This window comes from Tachysurus fulvidraco, chromosome 8 (genome assembly GCF_022655615.1).
Source record: "Tachysurus fulvidraco isolate hzauxx_2018 chromosome 8, HZAU_PFXX_2.0, whole genome shotgun sequence".
Taxonomy (NCBI): domain Eukaryota; kingdom Metazoa; phylum Chordata; class Actinopteri; order Siluriformes; family Bagridae; genus Tachysurus; species Tachysurus fulvidraco.
In genome coordinates, this window is record NC_062525.1 from 20,190,594 (window position 1) to 20,216,246 (window position 25,653).

A 25,653-nucleotide genomic window follows, 5' to 3' on the forward strand; every position below is an offset into this window, starting at 1 on the left:
ACAACCTGAGAGTCGAGAAAGACCAGCTACAGAGCACTAACAACAACCTGAGAGTCGAGAAAGACCAGTTACAGACCAGTTACAACAACCTGAGAGTCGAGAAAGACCAGCTACAGACCAGTTACAACAACCTGAGAGTCGAGAAAGGCCAGTTACAGACCAGTTACAACAACCTGACAGTCGAGAAAGACCAGCTACAGACCACTTACAACAACCTGAGAGTCGAGAAAGACCAGTTACAGACCACTTACAAGAACCTGTCCGTGGTGAGAGAACAGGACCAGGCAAAATGTACAGAACTGGCTAATGAAATGGAGAAACTACAGACAAACTACAGCAGAATGACAAACCAGAAAGACCAGTTGCAGAAGGAGAAAGATGAAATTCAGGACATATTGGCAAAGATAGGTAAGCACATGTGTCCAAAAAACCTCAATCAGTAACAATTACTAGAGCTAGGTAACAATTATAAGTGCTGCTGGGATTTTACAAGAATGTGAATCTACAAGTGGTGTGGACAAAGAACTGGCAGGACTTAGCAAAGACTTGTAGGAGGTGACAATATTTACATTCGTGTGGCTAGTCAGAAAAAAACCCTGATAACCTGAAACTGCAAATGCATTCAATACCTGGTTAGGGCCACAGTAATGTAACACAAATTTGTTAATATTTTGGGAACTAGGGCCACATACAAAATATAGTATGCAGGAGAGTTTGCAAGTTTAAATCTCGAGAATGGATCTGCAAATGATGGCCCTGCTATACAAGATTCAACAATTTTTGTTTGTCACATACACAATTATATAGAGCATATATAACCAGCAGTGAAATGTGAGTCAGGTACGCTCCATAGACAGTGCAATTATTAAAAAATACAACACATATGAAAATTGGGGTGGGAGGACCATACTCTCTCTCTGGTTTGGGGTTTGGGGTAGTTTGGTCAAACATTGGGAATTGACAGGAGTCCAAATTGGGATAAAATGGGGGAAATCCAGGAAAATAAACAACAAAAAATTATCACCTTAAGAAGTGGGTCTGTTTTAAAACAATGTGAGATCTACAATATACTGTATCCTTTCTCTATCTTACCAGCTGAACTAAACAATCAAGGGTGGATATACTTCGGTTCCAGTCTTTACTTCATCTCTACTGAGCAGAAGCAATGGATTGAAAGCAGACAGAACTGTAAAACGAAAAAAGCAGACCTTGTGATCATCCAGACTAAAGAGGAACAGGTTAGAGAGCTTGAAATGAAAAGAAAAACAATAAGCCTGATTTTTTTTTTATTAACTTTTATCATTACAGGATTTCCTTACTAAGAAGGTGGGCAACGATAGGGCTTGGATTGGTTTAAATGACAGAAACACAGAGGGGACCTGGAAATGGGTGGATGGATCGCCATTGACCACTACGTGAGACATTCAAGTTCATTCCCTATTTATCCTGGATTATCCTACATGACACAAACTAAAGTAGCACACACTGCAAAATATATGTAGTATCTCACAGAAGTGAGTAGACCCCTCACATTTTTGTAAATATTTTATTATATCTTTTCATGTGACAACAATAAAGAAATGACACTTTGCTACAAGGTAAAGTGTACACCTTGTATAAAGGTGTAAATTTGCTGTCCCCTCAAAATAACTAGTGTAAACTAGTGTTGTCACATGAAAAGATCTAATAATATATTTACAAAAATATGAGGGGTGTATTCACTTATGAGATACTGTATATATTCTTAAATCATCGGCCGCAAATTAATGACACTCCAGGTCAAAAAACCATATGTATTCTAGCTTCACTACTGAGATTATGTAAATTATTTAAATGAACACACAAATATGATGAATGAAATAAAACTAGCAAACACAGTTATATGATCGCCACTGAATCATATAACTGTGTTTGCTAGTTTTATTTCATTCATCTTGTATTATTCATTTTGGCTAATTTGCTTGAAGTGTGTCAAAAATTCAGATCAGACTGATTCCAAGTCTCTGGATTTCAGATTCTGGGCTCCGGACGAACCCAACAATGTGGATAATGAGGACTGTGCTGAGATTTGGGGTTTCCCAGGTAAAGAGTTCTGGAACGACAGGCCATGCAGTGATAAAGTGAGATGGATCTGTGAGAAACCGTTGTTCTCTTAACTGTGGTAAGATGAAAAAGAAAAGAATAAAAGTCTTAGTGATGTAATAACATAACTCTGACTTTGCATTGTTCTATGATTTCTTTTCAGATTAATCTTAGCATCAGTCAGCAAGTGATTTCCAATGAACTTCACAAGAGTATCCTCGAGTACCCCAACCCCAACCATATTAAGCATTGCTTTGAGAAAATCCTAAATTAGCCATTTCTGAAGGATTCAAATCAGTCCATCTACTTCAAGATACCTTCTGAAGACCTGTATCTGCATGAGCTAATGCACTCCACTGTGATGCAGCCACATGATTGGCTGATTGCTAAACTGCATGAATGTAAAACTGTAATAAAGCAGATAAATAATAAAGTGTAATAAAGTGTTACTCTGACGCCAGAAGTAGCACTTTAGCCAGATTTTGACATTCAACACCATTTTTAAGGAGCTGTTAGCTAGCTAGCTTCTTTTGTTTACCTAATGTACTGTAATCACAGCTGTCTATGGATGCACTGTAAGTATTTTTTCCCAAAGCATGAGAAAAAAGCATGAGAAAAAGATGTAGCAAATATATATATATATATATATATATATATATATATATATATATATATATATATATATATATATATATATATATATATCTTAATGAGACTTCACATATTGGTGTCTGTACATTTTTTTTATTTCACTGCTTCAATAGTTACAAAAATCAGTGACATTAGCTTTTACTGTTTTTTCTGTTTCTGAAAAATTTCTTGAAGATTCTAAATAAGACAAACTAAGTTAACCAGATTTCATGGTCAATAACTAGCTACTAATTTAGTGTAATTCATTATTTCTTTGCACAACAATCAGTTAATCTGCTTACCCCACTGTCATGGAGTATTTTGTAAATGAAATCAGAGCCTTGGGTTTGAATGAATGCTAGAATTAGTCTATTGTGAAGTGTAATAACAGAACTGCCAATGTAGTCAGGAGCTGCTGGCCAGCAGTGGCATATTTGTTGTAGGCTTTTTAAATCTGTTTATTTGTCATAATCTACTACAAATTGGGCTTTTACAGCTTTCAAAATGATGGCAAAAAATATTTTGGTGGGTTCACTAATACATTAATTTTCTTTTTTTGTATTCAATATTAAATGTATAGATGCATGTCTAACATCAGCCAAGTCAAATATGCACTGAACCTTTATACCAAATTAATAAACTCAAAATAAACAAATGTTTCCACGAATGTTTCATATCTTCAGTGCCTCATAACTTTCATATCTACAGTGTACCTGTTTCTCGGTCCTTAATATTAAGCTTATCCTAAAGCAGATGTCTGGTTGTGGCTCCTGAGTGGTGCAAAAGAAAAGTGAAACTCCTCCAGAGAAAATGCCTTTTTTTCTTCATACAGAATCACTTCCACAGACACACTTTGGCCACAAAACCTACCCACACTGTAACTTTTCTATACGGTGATATTTCTCCACTCAAAACACAAAGAGGGATGTAATGGATATTCTTTCCAATGATTAGTGCTGAACTCTGCAAGCAATGTGAGTTAAGCCTAGTTTCTTTCATTTCATTTCTTCTAGTTGCAAAGCAGGCTTTGCTTTAAAAAAAAAAAAAAACTGTCACAACACACAGGGGTTGTGTTCCAAAAGCCTAATATTTACATTCATTTACATTACATTTAATTTTTTATGTCATCATCAGATGTGAACAGTAACTGCATGCTCTAAACTGTCTCACCATGAGAGTGGAAAGGTTCGAAAACTGTATGATTTTATGAGGTGTTTTGCAACCACACACTCTATAAACCCCACTGTGGTCAGGGCTCTTATGCAGGGTATTTTCAGTTGTGTGTATACGAGATCTTTCTGCAGTAAGCAATACAGGACATACTGATCCCAAGGTTCCTGCGTGAATTGTTTTATCTTAATGAGTAAGATTTTAAACGGTTGTAAATACTAATCAATTTTATTGCTCCTGCCATGCTTCTAGGGCCGACAGGACAAACAGTTGGAGATGAGAAACTATCCTCGGCGCTAACAGCATCAGGAGCAGCAACCCAGGTACAGTCAATAAAAATGCTTACTTTTTTGCAACTTCAGACACAGAATATATTTTGTGTTCTCTCAGAAAATAGAAAGAAACTATTCACATAAAATAAAAGACAATTTGTTCAGTTTTTACAGAATCCCTGGATCAGATGGAGTGAAAACGTCTTTATTTTGTATCTTAGTTCTCGAACGTTATTTTGAATTTCTAACTAAATTTAGGATGACTTTTGACAATTTTAACTGTTATTTGGATGGATTTACTAATTAGTTTTTTCAATGTGACGCGTCTTTTCAAAATATGATCGCATTATTTTGACAACTTGTGATTTTAAAATGTAATTTGACTTAACTCAATCATTTATTTTAAGATATATGATTTAATTTGGACTTCAATATATGATAAAGTGTAGCTTGGATTTTTACCCAACGTCTTTTGACATAACATCTGAACATACTCAATTCACAGCTTTACTGTAAAAAGAAAGTCTTAATAACAGGTGCAGTTAAATTGATAAATTATATTTTTATTGCTGTACATCTGAGTTGAGAACTTGCCTCATTTCCTTTCAACATTGTCTTCACTTCCTGTGTTCAGCTCTAAGATTTTTCCTTTTATGGTATGAACGATGTCCACATGCAGCGTTCATACCTATACACAGTGACACCTGGAGGGGCGTGATTGTGAGGAACGCCCTCCCCCGACTTGAACCCAAGTGGTGTTCTGTTATTGGACTTCTGTGCTAGTCACAGTTTGTCCATAATGAACACCATGTTCAAGCATAAAGGTGTCCATCAGTGCACGTGGCTCCAGGACACCCTTGGTCAGAGGTCGATGATCGACTTTGTGGTTGTTTCATCTGACCTCCGGTCGTATGTCTTGGACACTCGCGTAAAGAGAGGGGCAGAGCTGTTAACCGATCACCACCTGGTGGTAAGTTGGATCCGATGGCAGGAGAGGAAGTTGGACAGACTTGGCAGACCCAAACGTACTGCGAGGGTCTGCTGGGAACGTTTGGCAGAGTCTCCTGTCAGAGAGATATTCAACTCCAACCTCCAGCAGAGTTTCAACCAGATCCCGAGGGAGGTTGGAGACATTGAGTTCGAGTGGACCATGTTCTCCACTCCCATTGTCGACGCGGCTGCTCGGAGCTGTGGCCGTAAGGTCTCCTGTGCCTGTCGTGGCGGCAATCCCCGAAGCCGATGGTGGACCCCGGAGGCAAGGGATGCCGTCAAGCTTATGAAGGAGTCCTATCGAGCCTGGTTGGCTCGGAGGACACCAGGGCAGCTGATAGGTACTGGAGGGCCAAGCAAGCTTCAGCCCTGGTGGTTGTGGAGGCAAAAACTCAGGTATGGGAGGAGTTCGGTGAGGCCATGGAGAAGGATTATCGGTCGGCCTCAGGAGGGGGGAGCAGTGCCCTGCTCACACTGTTTACAGTGGGAGTGTGAATCTGCTGACTTCGACTGGGGACATTCTCGGATGGTGGATGGAGTACTTCGAGTTTCTCCTCAACCCCACCGACATGTCTTCCACTGAGGAAACAGAGGCTGAGGACTCAGTTGTGGACTCGTCGATCCCCCAAGCTGAGGTCACTGAGGTAGTTGAGAAGCTCCTCAGCGGCAAGGCACCGGGGGTGGATGAGATCCACCCTGAGTACCTCTAGTCTCTGAATGTTGTGGGGCTGTCTTGGTTGACACGCCTCTGCAACATCGCGTGGTGGTTGGGGACAGTGCCCCTGGACTGGCAGACTGGGCTGGTGGCCCCTCTGTTTAAGAAGGGGGACCGGAGGGTGTGTTCCAACTACAGGAGGGTCACACTCCTCAGCCTCCCCGGAAAAGTCTATGCCAGGGTACTGGAGAGGAGAATTCGGCCGATAGTCGAACCTCGGATGCAGGAGGAACAATGCGGGTTTTGTCCCGGTCATGGAACACTGGACCATCTCTATACCCTCGCCAGGCTGCTGGAGGGTTCAGGGGAGTTTGCACAACCAGTCCACATGTGCTTTGTGGATCTGGAGAAGGCATTCGACTGTGTCCCTCATGGTGACCTGTGGGGGGTGCTCTGGGAGTATGGGGTCCGGGGCCCTCTGCTAAGGGCTGTCCGGTCCCTATATGACCGGAGCAGGAGTTTGGTTCACATAGCCAGCAGTAAGTCAGACTTGTTCCCAGTGCATGTTGGACTCCAGCAGGGCTGCCCTTTGTCACCGGTCCTGTTCATTATTTATATGCACAGGATTTCTAGGCGCAGTCGGGGGCCGGAGGGAGTCCGCTTTTTGCAGATGATGTTGTCCTCTTGGCTTCCTCAAATCAGGACCTCCAGCGCACACTAGGACAGTTTGCAGCCGAGTGTGAAGTGGCAAGGATGAGAATCAGCACCTCCAAATCCGAGGCCATGGTTCTCAGACAGAAAAGCGTGGCTTGTCCCCTTCAGGTTGGTGGTGTATCTTCTGCAGTGATGCGGTCGATATACCGGTCTGTTGTGGTGAAGAAAGAGCTGAGCCGCAAGGCGAAGCTCTCTATTTACCAGTCGATCTACATTCCTACCCTCACCTATGGTCATGAGCTTTGGGCATGACCGAAAGGACAAGATCCCAGATACAGTCGGCCGAAATGAGTTTCCTCCGCAGGGTGGCTGAGCACTCCCTTAGAGATAGGGTGGGGAGCTCGGTCACTCGGGAGGAGCTCAGGGTAGAGCCGCTGCTCCTCCACATCGAGAGGAGTCAGCTGAGGTGGCTTGGGCATCTGTTCCGGATGCCTCCTGGACGCCTTCCTGGGGACATGTTCCGGGCATGTCCAACCGGGAGGAGGCCCGGGGAAGACCTAGGACACGCTGGAGGGACTATGTCTCTCGGCTGGCCTGGGAACACCTCAGAAGAAGAGCTGGAGGTAGTGTCTAGGGAGAGGGAAGTCTGGGCATCCTTGCTTAGACTGCTGCCCCCGCGATCCGGCCCCGGATAAGCGGTAGAAGATGGATGGATGGATGGATGGATATTGTATTATTTTTAATGTTGTGTCAATGTTTCCTCAAAAATTATTCACCTTCTTTCTGAATTTATTGTTGTATTGCTTGTTTGTATTTACTCCTTCATTAATTAATTCATTCATTCACCATGATAATGAGAATACAGGCTCTTGCTTTTGCTCTTCTTTACTGGAGACGTATAAGAAAATATTGCAAATTAGTGTGGATAAAACACTACCTGACTCGGAGAAAAAGTCTTGGCGAGTATCACCGTTTAGTGCAAGAGTTGCGCCTTAATGGAGAAGATTTTCGTGGTTATTTTTTGGTGTCACGAGAATTAGCTGCTCTCCCATGTTGACTTCTACACGACCATATTGCACATTCCGGGCGACTGCCACTAGGGGCGAAATGCGACAGTCTTGTCCGTTTGTCGTGTGCAGTGTGAAGGCGGCTTAAGACCTACAGAATTATTCATTTCAGACGATGTTTCTTTTTGCTGCATGTCCAGTTCTTTATGCGGAATAGAACATTTGTTGCCTGCATCTTTCCAAATAAAACTTCTTCCACATTTTCTCCTATTTCTGTTTTTTTTTTCATAAAGAATAGTGCAGATAAATGTGCATGAGCATTTATTTTTGGGATTTGTAGATCAGGTACACTGCAATTGGGATCTCTGGGGATGTGCCTATATGGATGCTGCCATGTTCACAAAGCAACAGATCGCAAGTGATGGAAAAAAAAAACATGTAGTGTGTGCAGGTCTCAGATTTTCTATATTGTGTATGTTGACTAGGGGTCAGATAATGAAGCAGGCAATGAATCTGAAATGGAACATCTGAATCTGATCTGTATTCAGATTCATCTCTGGATTACAGGTACTGGTCAATGGGAGAACCAAATAAAGCCAGTGCTAATGAGGACTGTGTGAAACTTTGGTTTATTCAGACAAAATAGGTTGGAATGACCAGGACTGCAGTCATAAAAGGAATTAGATCTGCGAGAAACCTTTTTTTTTTTTTAGTGGTAAGGTGATACATTATATGATAAACTGTTTAATGCAATAATGTAACCCAGTGTCTGTGTGTTGTGTCCTCAGACTGCCAGCAGACCAAAGTGTACTGAGATGCAAAATCTCCTAAAATAAATCTCGGACACAAACCTCAGCATCTTTAACAGACAGAAGCTTGTGAAATTCCATATAAAGCAAAAAAAAACTACTTTGAGATTTTCCTTTCATCTCTCCATCATGTTCAGTGTTTCTTTATAATAAAGTGATCAGTCAATTGGAAAGTGTTGTCGTTGTGTAATTTCACACATTTCGCACTTCTCACCTGTCCCCAGCAGGAGGCGGCATGAAGCGGTGTCCATCCGTCTGCATCGGTCACGTCCACACACGCTCTGTGCTCCAGTAGCATCTCTCCCACTGACAAGTAGCCGTTTGCTGCCGCTACATGCATCTACACACACACACACACACACACACACACACACACACACACACACACACACACACACACACAACATCATGTGCATCACATCTCTTGTCTCTACCTTTCTCTCTTTCCATCATTCATTCTCACTCTGTCTCTTTGCTTACTTGGTTCTTTCTCTCTTTCTGTCTCTCTCACATACTTGATTATCTCTTTCTCCCTTTCTCTCTCTCTCTCTCTCTCTCTCTCTCTCTCTCTCTCTCTCTCTCTCTCTCTCTCTCTCTCTCACACACACACACACACACACACCAAAGTGGCCCCCTGTTGGTCCTTGGCGCTCAGGTTGTCCCCTCCCACTTTTGAAATGGTTTCGGATTAAATCTGGGGGTGCCGATACTTTAATCTGAACGCAGACTTTGTCGTAGGAGGTAAAAAATACAACCAGTTGTGCACGTGAGTGAGACCAAACAATGTTTCATCAGGCATGAAGTCCACTGGATAAAAATGCTCTTTAGTTTAGCTTCTTTGTTTTGGCAATTTAGGACAAAGCCTCGAAGTCACCAAGGATAGTGCAAGTTCAAGCTGAAATGAATCAAACCTTGGTTGAGTAAAGGTAGAAATGTGCTGTTGAACAGAAGCCAAACCATTCGGCCTCATCAGCTTCACTTCAACTGAAGAATGAAATTATCTTGAGGTGCAGAAGATGGGGATCATGTGGAAGACAGGTGCGTTAAAGTGAAGATTTACACAGGTGCATTAAAGTAAAGATTTTCTCTAACATAATGTTTCTCTTTTTTTCCAGTTTCCTGTTTTTAACCTGTGGAGTAAATATCACACACAAAAAAATCCATTTTTTTGTTGTTATTTTCTTGGAAGAACAGCAGAGCTGAATAAGTGAAAAACATGGAAGGAGTGATAATCATAGATTGGTCGTGTTCCTGGTCTTCCTCGTTGCTCCTCTGGATTATATCGACTGGTCTGAATCTTCACGGCTGATTAAAAAACCTGAACGGCAGACACTGATGTTCAACCATTTTTCCTGCGTCAAAGTGATTTTCACTTTGAAATGAAAACCGAGTGAAGAAAAAGGTTTGAATTCTCAGAGCAGGTCTGAGAGAAGATCAACTCGGAGTGATTCCTCAGTATTGGGATCCATAACTACAGTCCAGTGAATTTCATTTATATTTCAGTTCAAGAGGGTGTAAATGAAGCACAGCCATCATGGGGAGATAGAAAGGGGGAAAGAGAGAGAGAGAGAGAGAGAGAGAGAGAGAGAGAGAGAGAGAGAGAGAGAGAGAGAGAGAAAGGATGACATTATACTTTATTAGATTAGATTTGATTCAACTTTATTGTCATTACACATGTACAAGTACAAGGCAACCAAATGCAGTTTAGGTCTAACCAGAGTGCAATAGCAGCAAGTGCATGATATACAGTTTTACAAGATTTAAATGAGTTAAATAAAGTGGTAATATGGGAGTAATTTACAGATGTGTGTGTACTATGAACATAATATACAGATAGCTTTAATTATGACTGAAATTTACAGAAGGATGGAAGAAAATATGGCTATTGCTATTAGTAATTTACAGATGTGTATATGTACTATGAATATTATATACAGGTGAATATATATGTGCTATATATTATATTCATAGTACATACACATCTGTAAATTACTGTTAATTCAGTCAGTTAGTTACAGTTAGTGTTGGCGGGACGGTTCTGTTCTGGGAGAATTTTCCCACGCGCCTGTCCGTGCGCATGCGGAGGAGGAATGAATAGACCCCCTCATTACAGCTCAGAATCAGAACCGACATTGCGCGAGGTGCGAATTTTTTACGTGAAGAATTTAATCGGCGCTGGCGACAGGTTGTGGCTGGAGGAGTCGGGGACGGAGGAGGGTGTTGGATCGCAGCAGCGGCGATGCGTAGGTGCGCTAGAAGGCGAGGATTTAAAGGAGGGAAATTACGGAAGTCGTGCTGGAGTGGTGCGCATTGCGGACAGCTGATTAGCAGCTGATGCAGCTTACTGCGTGGCCTGCCTGAACTAACGCGATGCTTGATTAGCAATTGTTCCCTTCAGTCTCCGTTATCAATTTCTTCCACAAAATATCAGCTAGATTTTAAAACAATCTGTTCCCTGTGAATGAGCTGTTGCTATAGTAACAATGAAGCATTAGAATGAAGGCATGAATACAAATGTGCACCTTCTGAACAAATCATGATCCAGAATTAAATGCACACACTTATGAGGCGACGTGTTTATTGACAATTTTAATGTTAAAAGAATTGCGATAATTACAAAACCCAAAATTAAATTGAATCATCTTTTCTTTTATTCTGTTTCTTCTTTAAAAAAGATTTTACTTTTGAAAAGCAACACGGGCAGATTGCGGTCCTCATCCAAGCTACAGTGAACAGCTCGTGTTTGTAGCTCCACATGCATTGATTTTATTTATTTAATATATTTATTGATAAATGTCAGTGGAGCAGTAAACATGCAAATACGTACTGCAGGAGAAACGTCCAGAAGAGAGGAGAGAAAAAAAACAAACTGTAAATTAAATTTGACTTTATGTAAATCACTGCAGACACACCTACCTATTCAAGTGCACATGCACACACGCACACTACTGTGACTGCAGGCCTGTTGTTATTTATCACTGTATACACATACAGTTTAACCCTAGATGAACAGTGCAAGCTCACTGAGCTAGCTACAAAGACTCATGAGAGGCATCAACAATCCCTGCTTTTCTCCTTTCATGCACATTTAACCAGAGGTTCATGTTCTTTTGACATATTTTTGCCGCAGGTAAGAACTAAGCTGTAAGAACTGCAGGAAAGAACTAAGCTGTGAGCAAAAAACTGAAGAAACATTGGTTTCTGAAGAAACATTGCTTAACAGAGTCAGCACTAGAATGGTACAGTGACGTTGCCTGATACGGTTGCTAAAGTAGGTTTGTCCCAGGAAATAAAATGGAGCCGTGGGTTCCAATACTTTTAATCAGGATGGGGAATTTGTTGGAGGAAGTTTTTGATGATGTGCAAGGGAACGTCAACACTATATGTGGTGTAAAGAATAGCATTAAGTAAGTGTTATTATGTTATGCCCAACATAGTGAGCACATGTAAATAAGCATCTTGGTGAAACTTGAGGATGGAGACGGAGGTGAAAGATGGAGTTCTTTTGTGATGTGGATCTCAGCTACAAAACTATTCTGAAGGTCAGCGACTATAAAATACAAACGTGTAAATATTTGTGACCAGGTAAATATGTTAAAAGAAGGTAGAGAAGGGAGAAAGGTCATCACAGGACTACTGTGATTATTCTGAATGAGGAAGAAATTGGTTTAGCAAGAAACACACGACTCAATGCACTGGGCAACTGAATACCAGAAGGCTGAATCTCAAATCAAAGCATGTTGCATTCTTTCAATGTATGGAAAATACCGTAGCAGTTGGCACTGTTTACACTAGGTTGCATACGATGCACTTAATGTGGCTAAGACAATTTACTTTAAGTCCTTAGCTCTGTCTGATTGTTGAAATAAAAATAAAAGATACATGACGTGATTTGACTTCCCACTCCTCTATGCCTCAATCTAATGATCTAGTAACTGCACTCATTTTTTAGAGCATATATTAGAGCCTTTATGCATAACATTAATAAACAACCGTTTACTTTATAGTGTGTCTTTATATGACAATGAGACAACTCAAAGCATTATTTTTTTAATTGGAATATATATATATATATATAGTTTTTTTTTTAAACAATTTAGCAGAAGAATCAGGGGAAATCAGCTCAGCTCCAGATTAAACACGCTCTATTGAAGCCATGAAATGTTAGAAGTGAGTAGTTCATTGCTGCAGCACACACTAACAACCAACACAAAGTGGATTAAAGTAGCACGTCCCTGAGGAACACTCAGCAGGTGTCTCCAACCCTCTGGTCTCTGACTGGGTTGAAGTCCAGAAAGCAGGTTGAACTCAAATGATTGATTTATGTTGATGTTGTCCTGCATCCTCTCACTGTGAGTTTCTGAGTTTATGAAAACTGCTGTGTGAAAGTCTGATGAAACGCTTTTATCTTTTCCAAAACAGTTTTCAGCTTTTGAGTTGGAGGAAGGATCGTCATCCTGACCAGTAGGAAATTGTTCATGTCAAAACTGGAGTACTCGGTCAGTCAAATATTAAAACAAAAAATAAACACAAATCTAATCTCATACAAAACTAAATCCATCTAGGTGAAACAGCAAAAAAATGCTTATCTAATCTGTAATAAAACCTGCTAACTGGAGGTTAATCTAATATAAAGTGTAACTGAAGTCAAGTTTAATGTAAACATTCATCTAACTAACAATCTGAATGAAATCTTCAGGTGGCTAATACTTCTAAATGATAAAAATTGAATCGTAACATTCAGTTCAACACATGCTAACAAAAAGTCCAAATCATTAACATACCTAACATAACATTACCTAGTCAACACTGCTACAGTACATGGCTGCTAATCTAATCCAAGTATTTGGCTGAATCCATAATGAAATTAAATCTAAAGTATTTAACTGTTATGTTAGCAGGCACATTTGAGTCTGTATATCAGCTAGTCAGCTATATTGCTTAATGTTAAACATGTAGCTCTTTAGCACTGCTAGCTGCCTAACACCATGCCAATTAGCTATTTCAATTCTTTTTATTTGATTTACAAACCTGAAATGGTATGTTCCATCTTTCTGCCCAAATCCACTTCCGGGTATGAGGCAGATGCCCATCTCCTCGAGCAGTCTCATGCAGTAGAACATATCCGGAGCCTGACCTTTCTCCTGTAGAGGATGACAAAAAGCAACTGCTTCAGCTCACATGACAATTTAATGCTAATTCTAAACTCACTAAATCACTCCAGGACAGTTAGGTGATGTACCTGGGCTATGGAGATGGCTTTAGGTGGAATGTGAATGCGGGGGAAGGTGTACATGGCTCCCTGGACCAGATTACACTGGATTCCTGGCACCTGATTTAGGATCTGCTGTGTCATGCTAGCTTTCTTAGCTAATTCAGCCAATGTGTGTGAGCGTTCCTACAGAAAGCAGCACAGACAACACCGTTTTAAACTTCTCACCTTTTTATGGTTAAGTTACCAATCAAAATGGACATCACGCTACACCTTTGAAGGTTTTAAGCACCTTGATGAAAGTGTCATACGAGGGTTCATGCGGTTCAGGAGGATTTACCACCAGGTCGAGTAAAGCCTGTCCAGTTACAGGTGGACACAGACGCACTGACACCAGCTTCGTCAGTTGAACCTTGACCTCAGAGTCCAAATTCACCACCTCCACGTAGCCACCGCGAAACCCACACCTTAGAGAAGACGGAACAAACATCAAGCATCTGTCTACTTTTATCAGTTAGATGTAGAGCTCTGGGTTTTTAGTAATGAACTTAAACCCAGGAGCCCAGCTTAACTTCTTTAATTCAGCCAGGCAGCTAGTCAAACAGAACTGTACTAGAACTAGAACAGAACATGCTAGCTAAGGATATGTATTTTAATGGTATCCAAGTTTACTAGCACATTAGCTAGCATTAGATCTGGTAATTTATTATTAAAACTGGTAGCCAAGTTACAACACTGGGTGAACTATTATTTTGCTAGCAAACTAGCTAAGCAAGCTAGTAAACTAAATGGTAAATGTAAAATGAAGACATCTGCCTTAATAAATTTATTTAAACATTTAGCATATTAGCTCTCTTACTCTCCCATGTAGCACTTGGATGTTGAATGAAACGAGGCCAGTTCCAGTCTCTCAGAGTACTCCGGCCCCATCTCAAACAGTACCTTCTTAAACGAGTGAAACTCACAGCCATCTGCGTACACGTTGTCCTGATAAACCTGTAAAAAGGACATCCGAAAAAATAGCATGAAAGAGGGAAAAAGGAGGAGAAAGAAAAGAAGGAAGAAACAAATGATGGAAGAAAATAAAAAATGAATGAGGAAAGAAAGAAAGAAAGAAAGAAAGAAAGAAAGAAAGAAAGAAAGAAAGAAAGAAAGAACAAAACAAACAAATGATTGAACAAATGAACGAAGGAAGGAAGGCAGGAAAGAAGAAAAAGAATGAATGAAAAAAAGAAAAAAGAAAGAAAGAAAAAGAACCAAAAAAAAAGAAGAAACAAACAAACAAATGAACAAAGGAAGGAAGGAAAGAAAGAAAGAAAGAAAGAAAGAAAGAAAGAAAGAAAGAAAGAAAGAAAGAAAGAAATTAATTAACTGGAGATGAAGGATTGGGCGGGGTTAAATTTTTAACGGGGTTCACACCTCATCAGCCAACAGAAACAGCTTTTCCTCCGTGGCGAATCGGATTACGTCTTCAATACACCGTCGACTCTGCACCTGACCTAGACATGAGAAAGTGAGGGATAAAGTAAGTGCTGCTGTATTCTAATTTTTTTGGGGACAGAGTCTGCAGCTCCCACAGTGTTCATGGCAAAGGAGTTTGATCTACAGTGTGATGAGGTTCGTAAGAAATTACAGAAATTGCACCCAAATTCCACTCCAAGGCACACATCTAAAAGAGCTCATTCCTAAGAAGTATCGTAAGGTAATACATTTAGGACTCTAAACATAAACTTGATTCAATTATAAATATGGGAACGGCAGCAAGATATTAAGGATCACCACAAACAAAGGGTTTACGTGACCGCAATTACTATTTAAAGTGACCACTTGGTTGATAACAATACCAAGCCAAGGTCTACGTGGCCGCAATTACCATTTAAAGTGACCACTTGGTTGATAACAATTGTAACAATACCAAGACAAGGTGTACGTGACCATGATTAACATTTAAAGACATCAACTAGACAACAAGGTGTAGCCCAGCCAATTGGAAGACACTCAGTTCTTACACTCAATACACATTCAAAGCGGAACTTAATTTAAATTACCAAAAGCGAAAACTGTATATACGTAAGGCTTGAGCAGAATTTGCTCGGGGTTCTTATTGACTCCGATGAACCCAAAGTACGTCATGTATTTTGTCACTGCTATGCTGGAATAAACTTGTTCTTCTTGTTCTTCATTAAGATCTTGAATATCATCATCTTATTTTTACCCTATGCATTTTTATTTCTTACATTGGCGAGCCAGCCAGGAGGGATTCCAAAAAAAAAGGGGGGGGGGGGGGGGGGTAGGGGGGGGGGTTAAGAAAAGCGGAATTTTATTATTTTACGCTGTTTTTTTTTTTTATTATTCAGGGAACCCCCTCGTTTAAAAAACCTAGAAAAGAAATGTTTTAGTGTAGAATAGAACATAGAGTATAGTTTATTGATCATAAGCAGAAGGAGTTATTATTGTTAAGCCTATTCTGTACATTTCTAAAATTCTAAAGATTCTAAAGTAACTGAATCAGCCTGAAGCGGTGTGTAGCTAAAAGTGTTTCTAAAGTAAGTGAAACAGTAATAGTGTAAAGAGCCCCGACGCACCGCGGCTCTGTAGAGTTTAAAGCAATAACCGGAGGTAGTGTGGTGTTGTCTGACAGACTGTAACAGTGTTTTAAACTTTTAAACCGTTTTAAGTCCATATGCTGTGGTTAAGTAAATGGTTAGGTTTTAACGCAAAGAAACCCAACGTACCGTGGTTTTGTCCGACACTGTGACAGTGTTAAACTAACATTTTAAGTCCAAAAGTCCTGTGGCTAAGAAAACTGTTTTAAAATATAACAAAAACACGGTGGTTTTGTCCGACATACTGTTATTGTGTTACATTTTAAACTGTTTGTGACTGTTTGTGAGTGTTTTTGAGTTGTGAGTGTTATTGTTTGTGAGTGTTACTGTAGTTGAACTTGAGGCCAGACGGAGTGTGTTTGTGTCCGAAGCAGTGAGACTTTTGAGTTTAAAAGCCCGGCGTACTGTGGCTGTTTTGTTCATTTGCGTCTGAAGTACTGGAGCTGTGAATAAATAGACTAACGGTTAACTAGATAGCTTGTAGTCACAGAAACTGTGTAAAGTTTAAAGACTAAGATTTAAGGAAAGCTGTGAGTTTGTAAAAATGGAACTGATGATTGTTAAGTACATCGCTAAACACGGTTCTCAGGGAATGTTTGATGGAATAGAGAACATGGTTGATAAACCGTATGAGTGGGCTATTTCTAAGTTTGAAAATGACCCTAAAATGCCCAAGAACAAAAAAGGACAGATTGCAACTGCAATCTAGACTAGATGATGGGATAATCTCTAAAAGAGATTACCAGATGAGTGAAATACTCTGGAAGGAAGAAAAGATCCAGAGTGAGATCCTTAAAACTAAGAACAGCATGCTTAGTTCATTAGTGGAAACATTGTTCAAAGATTTAGAGGAAGCAAAGTCTGCTTGTCAATTCCTGATAAAAAATATGCCACAACTGAAACTAGCATCAGTAAGACATCTGTATGTGGCATGAGGACTAATAAGGTTCCTGAAATGTTAGACAGTGATGAGAACTCAGAAAGAGATTCTCAGTCAGTTAGGAGTCAATACTCTGACTGTACAGTTAAGTTCCCCATGGCTCCAGTTCACTTGACTACAACTATGCTTGCTAGTGAAAGAGCGGAGGAACCAATGGCCTCTACTATGGTCAGAGGGTTTAAACCCAATGAGCTACAGTAGAAGCTGTGATTTGTACTATATTTTACTATATTTACTATATTTATGCGAGAAAAATAGGCACATGGGAACATTTTATTGGTGGGTCCCCGACACTGGGAAAGGATCGCTCCGATTCCCGTGTTGGAGGTGTCCACTTCAACTGTGAACGGCTGGTTCGGTTAGGATGGTGGAGGATCGGTGCTGAGGTGAAGCTCTGGTTGAACGCTGAGTGTACCTCCGGCGACCAGGTGAGCTGAGTAGATGCCTGCTTTGTCATCGAGGTGAGGGGCGCAGCGATGGGACTGAAGCCACGGATAAAGTGGCGATAGAAATTAGCAAACCCTAGGAAGCGTTGTAGCTCTTTGATGGTCCATGGTTTGGGCCACCGTAACACCGCTTGCACTTTCGTGTCATCCATGGCGACCCCCTCTGCCGAAATGACATACCCCAGGAAGGACGTCGTGGTCTGAAGAAACTCGCATTTCTCCGCCTTGGCGTATAAATGATGCTGGATGACACACTGTCACACCGCCCTCACGTGTTGGATGTGTTCCTCCTTGCTTTCTGAATTGACGAGAATATTATGAATGATTAATGAACGATTGGAAGACCGCTGGACTGTCCGATAAGCCAAATGGCATGACCAAATACTTGTAGTGGCCTGATTGGGTTGAGAAGGCAGTCTTCCACTCATCTCCCTGTCGGATGAGGATAAGGTTATATGTGCAGCTGAGGTCGAATTTCGTGAAGTACCGCATGCGGCGGAGTTGTTCCAAGGCTGACGGCATGAGTGGCAGAGGGTACCGGAACTTCACAGTGAGATCGTTGAGGACTCGGTAGTCAATGCAGGGTCGAAGCCCCCTGTCCTTTTTCTTGACGAAGAAGAACCTAGACGATGCCGGAGATACGGAAGGGCGAATGAACCCCTTCTTTAGTTCTTCCTGAATATATTTGTTCATGGCCGCAGACTCCATCTGTGAGAGGGGGAAGATTCTCTCTCTAGGTGGCGTTACTCCTGGCAGAAGGTCGATGGCGCAGTCACAGGCATGATGTGGAGGTAGCTCCGTGGCCTTGACTTTACTAAATGCCTCTGTGAGGTCTAGGTATTCGTTGGGGAGACTGGGGATGTCGGAGGAGATTGGCATGGTGTCTGTGGTGTTAAGTCGGCACAGGTCCACTGGGTCACGGCGGTGTGTGGCACATACGCTGCCCCAGCTGGTGATGCGCAGCTCGGACCAGGAAATGATCGGGTCGTGGAGTTGGAGCCATGGTAGGCCAAGGATGAGGGCGTGCCGTGGGGAGTGGATGATATGAAAGGAGAGGCGCTCCTGATGCTGGTCCCCCACCTGCAGGCTGAGATCTCTGGTGAGGCGTGTAATGCGCCCCTCTTTCAGCGGTCGTCCATGTATCTAAAGGATACAGAAATGATCACTAGAATGTTATGAGTGTGAACGAATTTCCAAGACATAAAATTACCGGCTGAGCCCGAGTCGATAAGTACATAGACTTCCACACTCTCTCCATGAATCTCGAGCCGCACACTGATTTGGGCGCAGCTCGGTGATCGGGGGTTGACGGAACGTTGACTCAACGAGTTAGTTCGCCCTCGCGGTGGTCGGGTTGGGCAGGTCGGCAGTCGGTGTCCCGGTTATCGGCAGTAGAGGCAGAGGTGGAGGCAGAAACGACACTCTCGTTCCTCCAGTGTGAGGTGCGTATAATCGACCTGCATGGGCTCGGGGTATTTGGCGCGTGCAGGATTTGTAACAGCGCGGCGGAGGCGGAGTGATCAAAGACCATACGGAACTGTGCGAGGAAATCCGCGAACGTGGGAAAGGCGTCCTCTCTCCACACCGCGGTGGCCCAATCCAATGCCTTGCCAGTGAGCAGAGAACAGACGAAGGCTATACGGCTATTCTCCATAGGGTACAGGGTTGGTTGCTGCGCCACGAACAGTGAACACTGCATCAGGAAGCCCTGAAAACCTCCAGGATCGCCGTTAAACTTTTCCGGGAAGGCGAGACGGGGTCCGGTGGCAGCAGGAGCGGGATACATTGTGGCCTGGGGAGCCCGTGCTGGTGCTGGAGTATTCGGTGCAGCGACGGCTCCTTGTAGCCATCAGTTGATCTGAGTGGCGAACTGAGCGACAGCTGCAAGATCCTCGGGTGGCGAGGTCTCCTGAAATGAGGAGGCATATGGCTGGGGATCCATTTGCAGCAGTAGTTTATTAGAGTAAGCTCAGGCGAAGTCAAAGAGGCAAAGATCAGTACCGGCAAAAACACAGTGTTAGACAGTGAGCAAAAATCTGAATTGGGGACAGGCAAAAAGGTCAGGGCAGGCGGCAAACGATCAGAATGTCAGAAAGAGCAAGCAGAACAATAACGGGAAAACAGAACACAGGATAATGCTCAGAATGACTGCGATAAGACAAGTCGAGACCTCGCACAGGTATGAAGTTCACGTGTGGTTTTATATGAATGGGAGATGAGGATCAGGTGGCGGTGTAATCAGGAGGAAGGGTGGCTGATTGGAAGCATAGTCCGGAAGCGCGCTAGTACTCCGGAAATGCGTCTCTATGGCTACGCTCGGGCGGTGGTTCGTTGTTCATGACAATAAGGGCCATGTAAATAGGCAAGTTTATGTTGTATGTCTTTGTAATGTTTTTGTGTGCTGTGTTTTAAAAAAGGTTTTAACAAATTCATTATGCTTTCAAGTGTTTTTCAGGTCATAAAGAAATAAAGATGTGGGGCTGGACTAGGAAGGCAGCTCTCGTGACAGCAGTGCCCAACGCTGTCCCAAAGTGCTTATCTACAATGGATCCAGGTTCCGGTCTTGGTGAACCTTACAGCATGATCTCCAGACCCAGATGAACAGTGTAACAGGAATGTATAAGGTCTTCTTGACAACAGCATTCCTGAGGTATCACAGTGATGTTGCAACCAGTTCATCACCTCCTCAGAGAACATCTTCAAGTAAATAATCCCAAGGATTTGAAAGGATTTGAAAAATTGTTTGAAAGGATTCTAAGCATGGACAATTTGGGAATATTACAGAAGAATGTAGGACTTTAAGGACTTTAAGGTTTATCACACAGTTACCATCAGGAGAATGGCGAGGATTGGGCAGATCGCTGTGACAAAACTACATTGGTTTTATTTGCAAGTTTGATGCCTTGGAAACCATTATCTCATTATGTGGGGCACCCCACACTAATTATGAGGCTTGTAAAATCAATCTAACGCATGTCCACAATAATTTTACAAGAGTAATAGTTTCAAACAGGAAAACATGTCACCACAACTCATGATCACTTTTCTATCTTTGTTAATGATAACCAGACACTTTGTCAGATTAACGATACCTCATTTTGTATAACACCAGATACAGCTTGGTCAATAGGAAAGTATTACTTCCCATACGTAAATGTCACCCAACAAACACTGTCATTGAAACCAGAGGAACAACTAGGTTTCGTGGAAGATATCCCAGAATTTGATTTTGAGTTGACAAAATTGGATAATATGCTAATGACATTAATGCAGAGAAAAGATGACCATATTGTTAAAGCTCAACAAGGTCTTGTGGGAAAAGATAATGTTTTGACTAAACAAATGCATAATGGTGATTTGTTTATTGCCTATTCTGATTTGATTTGGGATGTAACCTTCAAAACTGCTGTTTGTGTATGCATCTTTCTCATTCTTTATCAATGCATTATGTTATGTTTATGCGTACCATATTGAGACGGCAGATTGCAGATAATTCAATGATCAGTGTGGGACGTTCCCGTTGGCTGTGATGGTTTCTGAATGTCTCTGCTCCAAACCCAAGTAATATTTTACATAGAACCAAATTTTAAGAAGAAAACCTGTGATAAGTTTGCCTTATGGAATGGAGCTAAAACCAGTGTGCGTGAGGTGAAGTTTCGATGACAGGTAAGATTCTCCGAGGGCTGAAGGTAAACAACCTAAGGCAGGGCTTCACCGACACTGGGCACCTGCCCAAAAATGGGAGGTGTGATCTGTATTAAGGAAGTGATGTGATGCTTCAGGGCCAAAAGCATCAAAGGGGGGACTGTAAGAAATTACAGAAATTGCACCCAAATTCCACTCCAAGGTACACATATAAAAGAGCTCATTCTTAAGTATGATAAGTATACCTATGAGAAGTATCATAAGGTAATACATTTAGGACTCTAAACATAAAAACTTGATTCAATTATAAATATAGGAACGGCAGCAGGACATTAAGTATCACCACAAACAAAGGGTTTGCGTGACTGCGATTACTATTTAAAGTGACCACTTGGTTGATAACAATACCAAGCCAAGGTCTACGTGGCCGCGATTACCATTTAAAGTGACTACTTGGTTGATAACAATTGCAACAATACCAAGACAAGGTGTACATGACAATGATTAACATTTAAAGACATCAGCTAGACCAGTGGTCCCCAACCTTTTTTTCACCGCGGACCGGTCAATGTTTGATCATTTTACCGCGGCCCGCTGGGGGTGGGGGGTGGGGGTTGGCGGCTATACAATTGAATTAAAATTCAATTCACACAGATAGCATGTCGGAAATGGCGATAGGGATTTAAGTGCTGTGGTGGCAATCTCAGGGTATTCAGCCATGACTTTAATCCAGAACACCGGCAGAGTTTCTAACTTTCTAACGACGTCTGTTTCATGCTCATTTTTACTAATTTGTGGGTTAAATTTGAGCAAACACAATATACACGTACACCAAGCACTGTTAAACATGAGAAAGTACCGGTGGACAGAGAGAAGATTGATACACACCGTATCTCCACCAAAGCTACAACACCACTGCCGCTTGCAGCCACTCAGCTCCAGACGTCACCTAAAACTGCCCCGAAATCATGATATTTTGCGCATGCGCGGTATTGGTGCGGCTTTAGGTGATGTCTCTCAGCTCCCGGTTAACCTCTCATCCATGGAAAGTCTCATAAACCCGAGAGAAATACACCACAGTAAATAAAATGGAAATAATTTAATGTTCCTTGGGCGGCCCGCTACCATTTGGTCCACGGACCGGTACCGGTCCGCGGCACCGGGGGTTGGGGACCACTGAGCTAGACAACAAGGTGTAGCCCAGCCATTTGGGGGACATTCAGTTCTTACACTCAATACACATTCAATGCGGAACTTCATTTAAATTACCAAAAGGAAAAACTGTATATAAAGCTTGAGCAGGATTTGCTTGGGGTTCTTATTGACTCCAATCAACCCAAAGTACATCATGTATTTTGTCACTGCTATGCTGGAATAAACTTCTTGTTCTTCATTAAGATACTCAATATCATCATCGTATTTTTACACTACGCATTTTTTATTTCTTACAGGTTTGTTTTTTACCGGTTGGGTTTCCAGGGTTGATGATACACAGGACTCGAGGTGTGCAGTGTTTCTTGGCTTCCTCCACAGCACGCTGCAGCTCTCTGATGTCCAAACTCCAGCATGATTCCTCATCCAGATAATAATTAATCTGCACAGCGGCGAGATCGGCCAGAGCGGCGGAGTACAGCGGGTACTGAGGGATGGAGATCATCACTCCAGTCCGAGAAGATCCTTCACCTGAGACCAGCAGCTTCAACATTGTCTGAGAGAGGGGGGGGGGGGAGAGAAAGAGAGAGAGACAAAGAGAAAGAGAGCGTGGGAGACAGAGAGAGAGAGAGAGAGAGAGAGAGAGAGAGAGAGAGAGAGAGAGAGAGAGAGAGACAGAAAGCGACAGAGAGAGAGAAACTTTGTAAACATGCACTACGCTAGATAGTTAACAAGCTAAACAGGTAACCTTTTAATCAGATGTGATCATTAAACCTGTCATTGTTCTACAACTGTAGCAGATTATTTGATGCTGAACTGGAGGCTGTTAGAGAGAGAGAGAGAGAGAGAGAGAGAGAGAGAGAGAGAGAGAGAGAGAGAATGTGTGTGTGTGTGTGTGTGTGTGTGTGTGTGTGTGTGTGTGTGTGTGTGTGTGTGTGTGTGTGTGTGTGTGTGTGTGTGTGTGTGTGTGTGTGTGTGTGTATGGGTACCACTATGCCGTCACTGGCACCAGCAGTGAGGTAGATGTTGTCTGGATTGCTCTTGATGCCTCCATCTCTCTTCTCAATGTATCGTGCCACATCCTGTCGAATGAGCTGAATCCCCTGACTGGCGCTGTAGGAGCCTGAGGGTGGAGAGGGTGCACCAACCATTATATCACTGCCTTCCTGTCTTCTTCATCTTCATCCAATTTGATATATTATTGACTTTCTTTGAATTTGCATGAAATATTTCATTTGAAAGCTTCATCCCACCTTTTTTTTATTGTTTTACTTTAATTGCTGATTTATTTTATGGTTACTATATTATTTCAATTATTTATTTATCAATGGAAATTTCTATCCCTGTTTAAAATTTCCTTTTTTTTTTCTTAGCATTTTTCCTGATACTAGAGAACTGGCTGTGTTATAAGACACACTAATATCCCACAATGCACTATGAGAGCTTATCCTGTGTTAAAGAAACATCAACGGATCAGAAATATTACATTTAAAAAATGATAAGTTTTTAGTGTACCTAGCATTAGCTAACGCACTAGCTCAGAGGTCAGTTTTGAAAATCTCAGCTTCTGTTTACACTTTCACCATTTAAAAAGATGCTTGCTTTAAATAGATTGGAAGAAAAGTAAAATGAGGACTGTTGCAGCGTGAGGCTTCACCCAAACTCCCTCCACTGCAGGCCTGAAGGATCCGTCGAGCTCGACTTTTCACATCTTCTGGAAATCTGTCATCATCCAGAAGATCGGGATAAGAGCAGATGGCCAACACCTGAAACACACACACACACCATCAGCCATTTATTCAACTGAATTCAATTGAATATTTTCTATTTATATAGATGTTAGTGTCACACACACACACGATCAGCTAATGACTCGGTAACTCTGCTGTTTGACACCAACCTGTCTGAAAAAGGTGATGGGTTTCTGGCCCATGGCATGACAGTCTCCGATATTTGCCTTAATCACTTCAGTGAAAGGCTTCTTCACTCCCTGTACGAGGGGAAAAAGAGTATTACACACGTCCTGCTCACTACTGTACATTTGACTTTTTTGCTCTTTGCACACAGTCTATTTCAGTCATTTTGCACACACTGTACAATATTTCAGTTGTTTGCTCTTTTTGCACAATCCTATACATTATCTCAGGGACCTGCTGCTAAGAAACTATGTTCATTCTAGTATTACTGCAGGCAATATTGTGTGAACATACAGTATTTACACTGGTCGGTGCTGTTTCTATTTATTGTCTTTTGTGTATTGTCTTTATTTGTATATTTTTTATTGTCTTGTAACTTTTAGTCTGCACTGTCTTTTGTCCTGCACTGTCTTGTTGTCTTGTCCTGCATTGTTTGCACCAGGTTGCACAGTTGCACTTTATGTGGCTAAGACTACTTACTAAGTCCTTAGCCCTGTCTTTGTTTTATGTAGCACCATGGTCATGGCGAAAGAGGGTGTGTCCAGGCAGGGAAAATCACTACTGACCCTTCACACCCTGGACACACCCTCTTTCAGCTACTCACTTCTGGCAAGCTCTACAGATCTCTGCTTAGTAAAACTGCCAGACACAGGAACAGTTTCTTTCCCCAGGCAATCACCCTGATCAACAACTCACCATAATTATATTCACTGCTTCTTATCATAATGATGACTCATAGTGATGACTCACAAACTGTCAATCAAATCATCTCTATTTTACACACTACTGCTGCTGTATATTGCACAAAAAGCATAATATTGCACAATATTGTTTGCACTCCCACACTTTATGTATATTACTGATCATTCATATTCCATATTCATATTTTATACATTTTATTCATTCTATATCCTCATTTTATACTCATTCTGTCTACATTGTATCTCATCATCTGCATTGTTTTCTTGTATAGTATAATATAGTGGGGCAGTCATGGCCTAATGGTTAGAGAGTCCGATTCGTGACCCAAAGGTTGTGGGTTCGAGTCTCGGACCGGCCACAACTGAGGTGACCTTGAGCAAGGCACCAAACCCCCTAACTGCTCCCCGGGCGCCGCAGCATAAAAATGGCTGCCCACTGCTCCCCGGGTGTGTGTGTGTGTGTTCACTTTGGATGGGTTAAATGAAGAGAACAAATTCTGAGTATGGGTCACCGTACTTAGCCGTATGTCACGTCACTTTATTGTGGTATTTATGTCTGTACCTTTGAGAGTCACAAACTGCTGGAACCAAATTCCTTGTGTGTGTCAACACACTTGGCCAATAAATCTGATTCTGATTCTGATTTTTTGGGTGTGTCCCAATCCTCACACCCTATGCTCTATATAGGACATGTAAACATCAGCATTACTACACTTTGGGTATGTCCCAATCCTCAGTGTCAGGACTCAGCCTGGACTGTTGGCCA

The 25,653-nt window shown here is 41.8% G+C and overlaps 1 protein-coding gene across 3 annotated transcripts in view; it reads right to left on the reverse strand.

The window, feature by feature from the left end:
- The window catches only part of si:ch211-217a12.1 (alanine aminotransferase 2-like), a 51,752-nt gene extending 29,108 nt beyond the window's left edge, over window positions 1-22,644 (reverse strand). For all 3 annotated transcript variants that reach the window (XM_047817361.1, XM_047817360.1, XM_047817362.1), the window contains exons 1-5: window positions 22,583-22,644; window positions 14,901-14,980; window positions 14,341-14,477; window positions 13,301-13,413; window positions 8,484-8,609 (exon numbers count right to left, since the gene is read on the reverse strand). In XM_047817361.1, the coding sequence (XP_047673317.1) occupies window positions 8,484-8,609; window positions 13,301-13,413; window positions 14,341-14,477; window positions 14,901-14,905 (381 nt within the window). In that variant the 5' untranslated portion in view covers window positions 14,906-14,980; window positions 22,583-22,644. The remainder of the gene's footprint in view (window positions 1-8,483; window positions 8,610-13,300; window positions 13,414-14,340; window positions 14,478-14,900; window positions 14,981-22,582) is intronic.
- Between the last annotated feature and the right edge of the window lie 3,009 nt (window positions 22,645-25,653).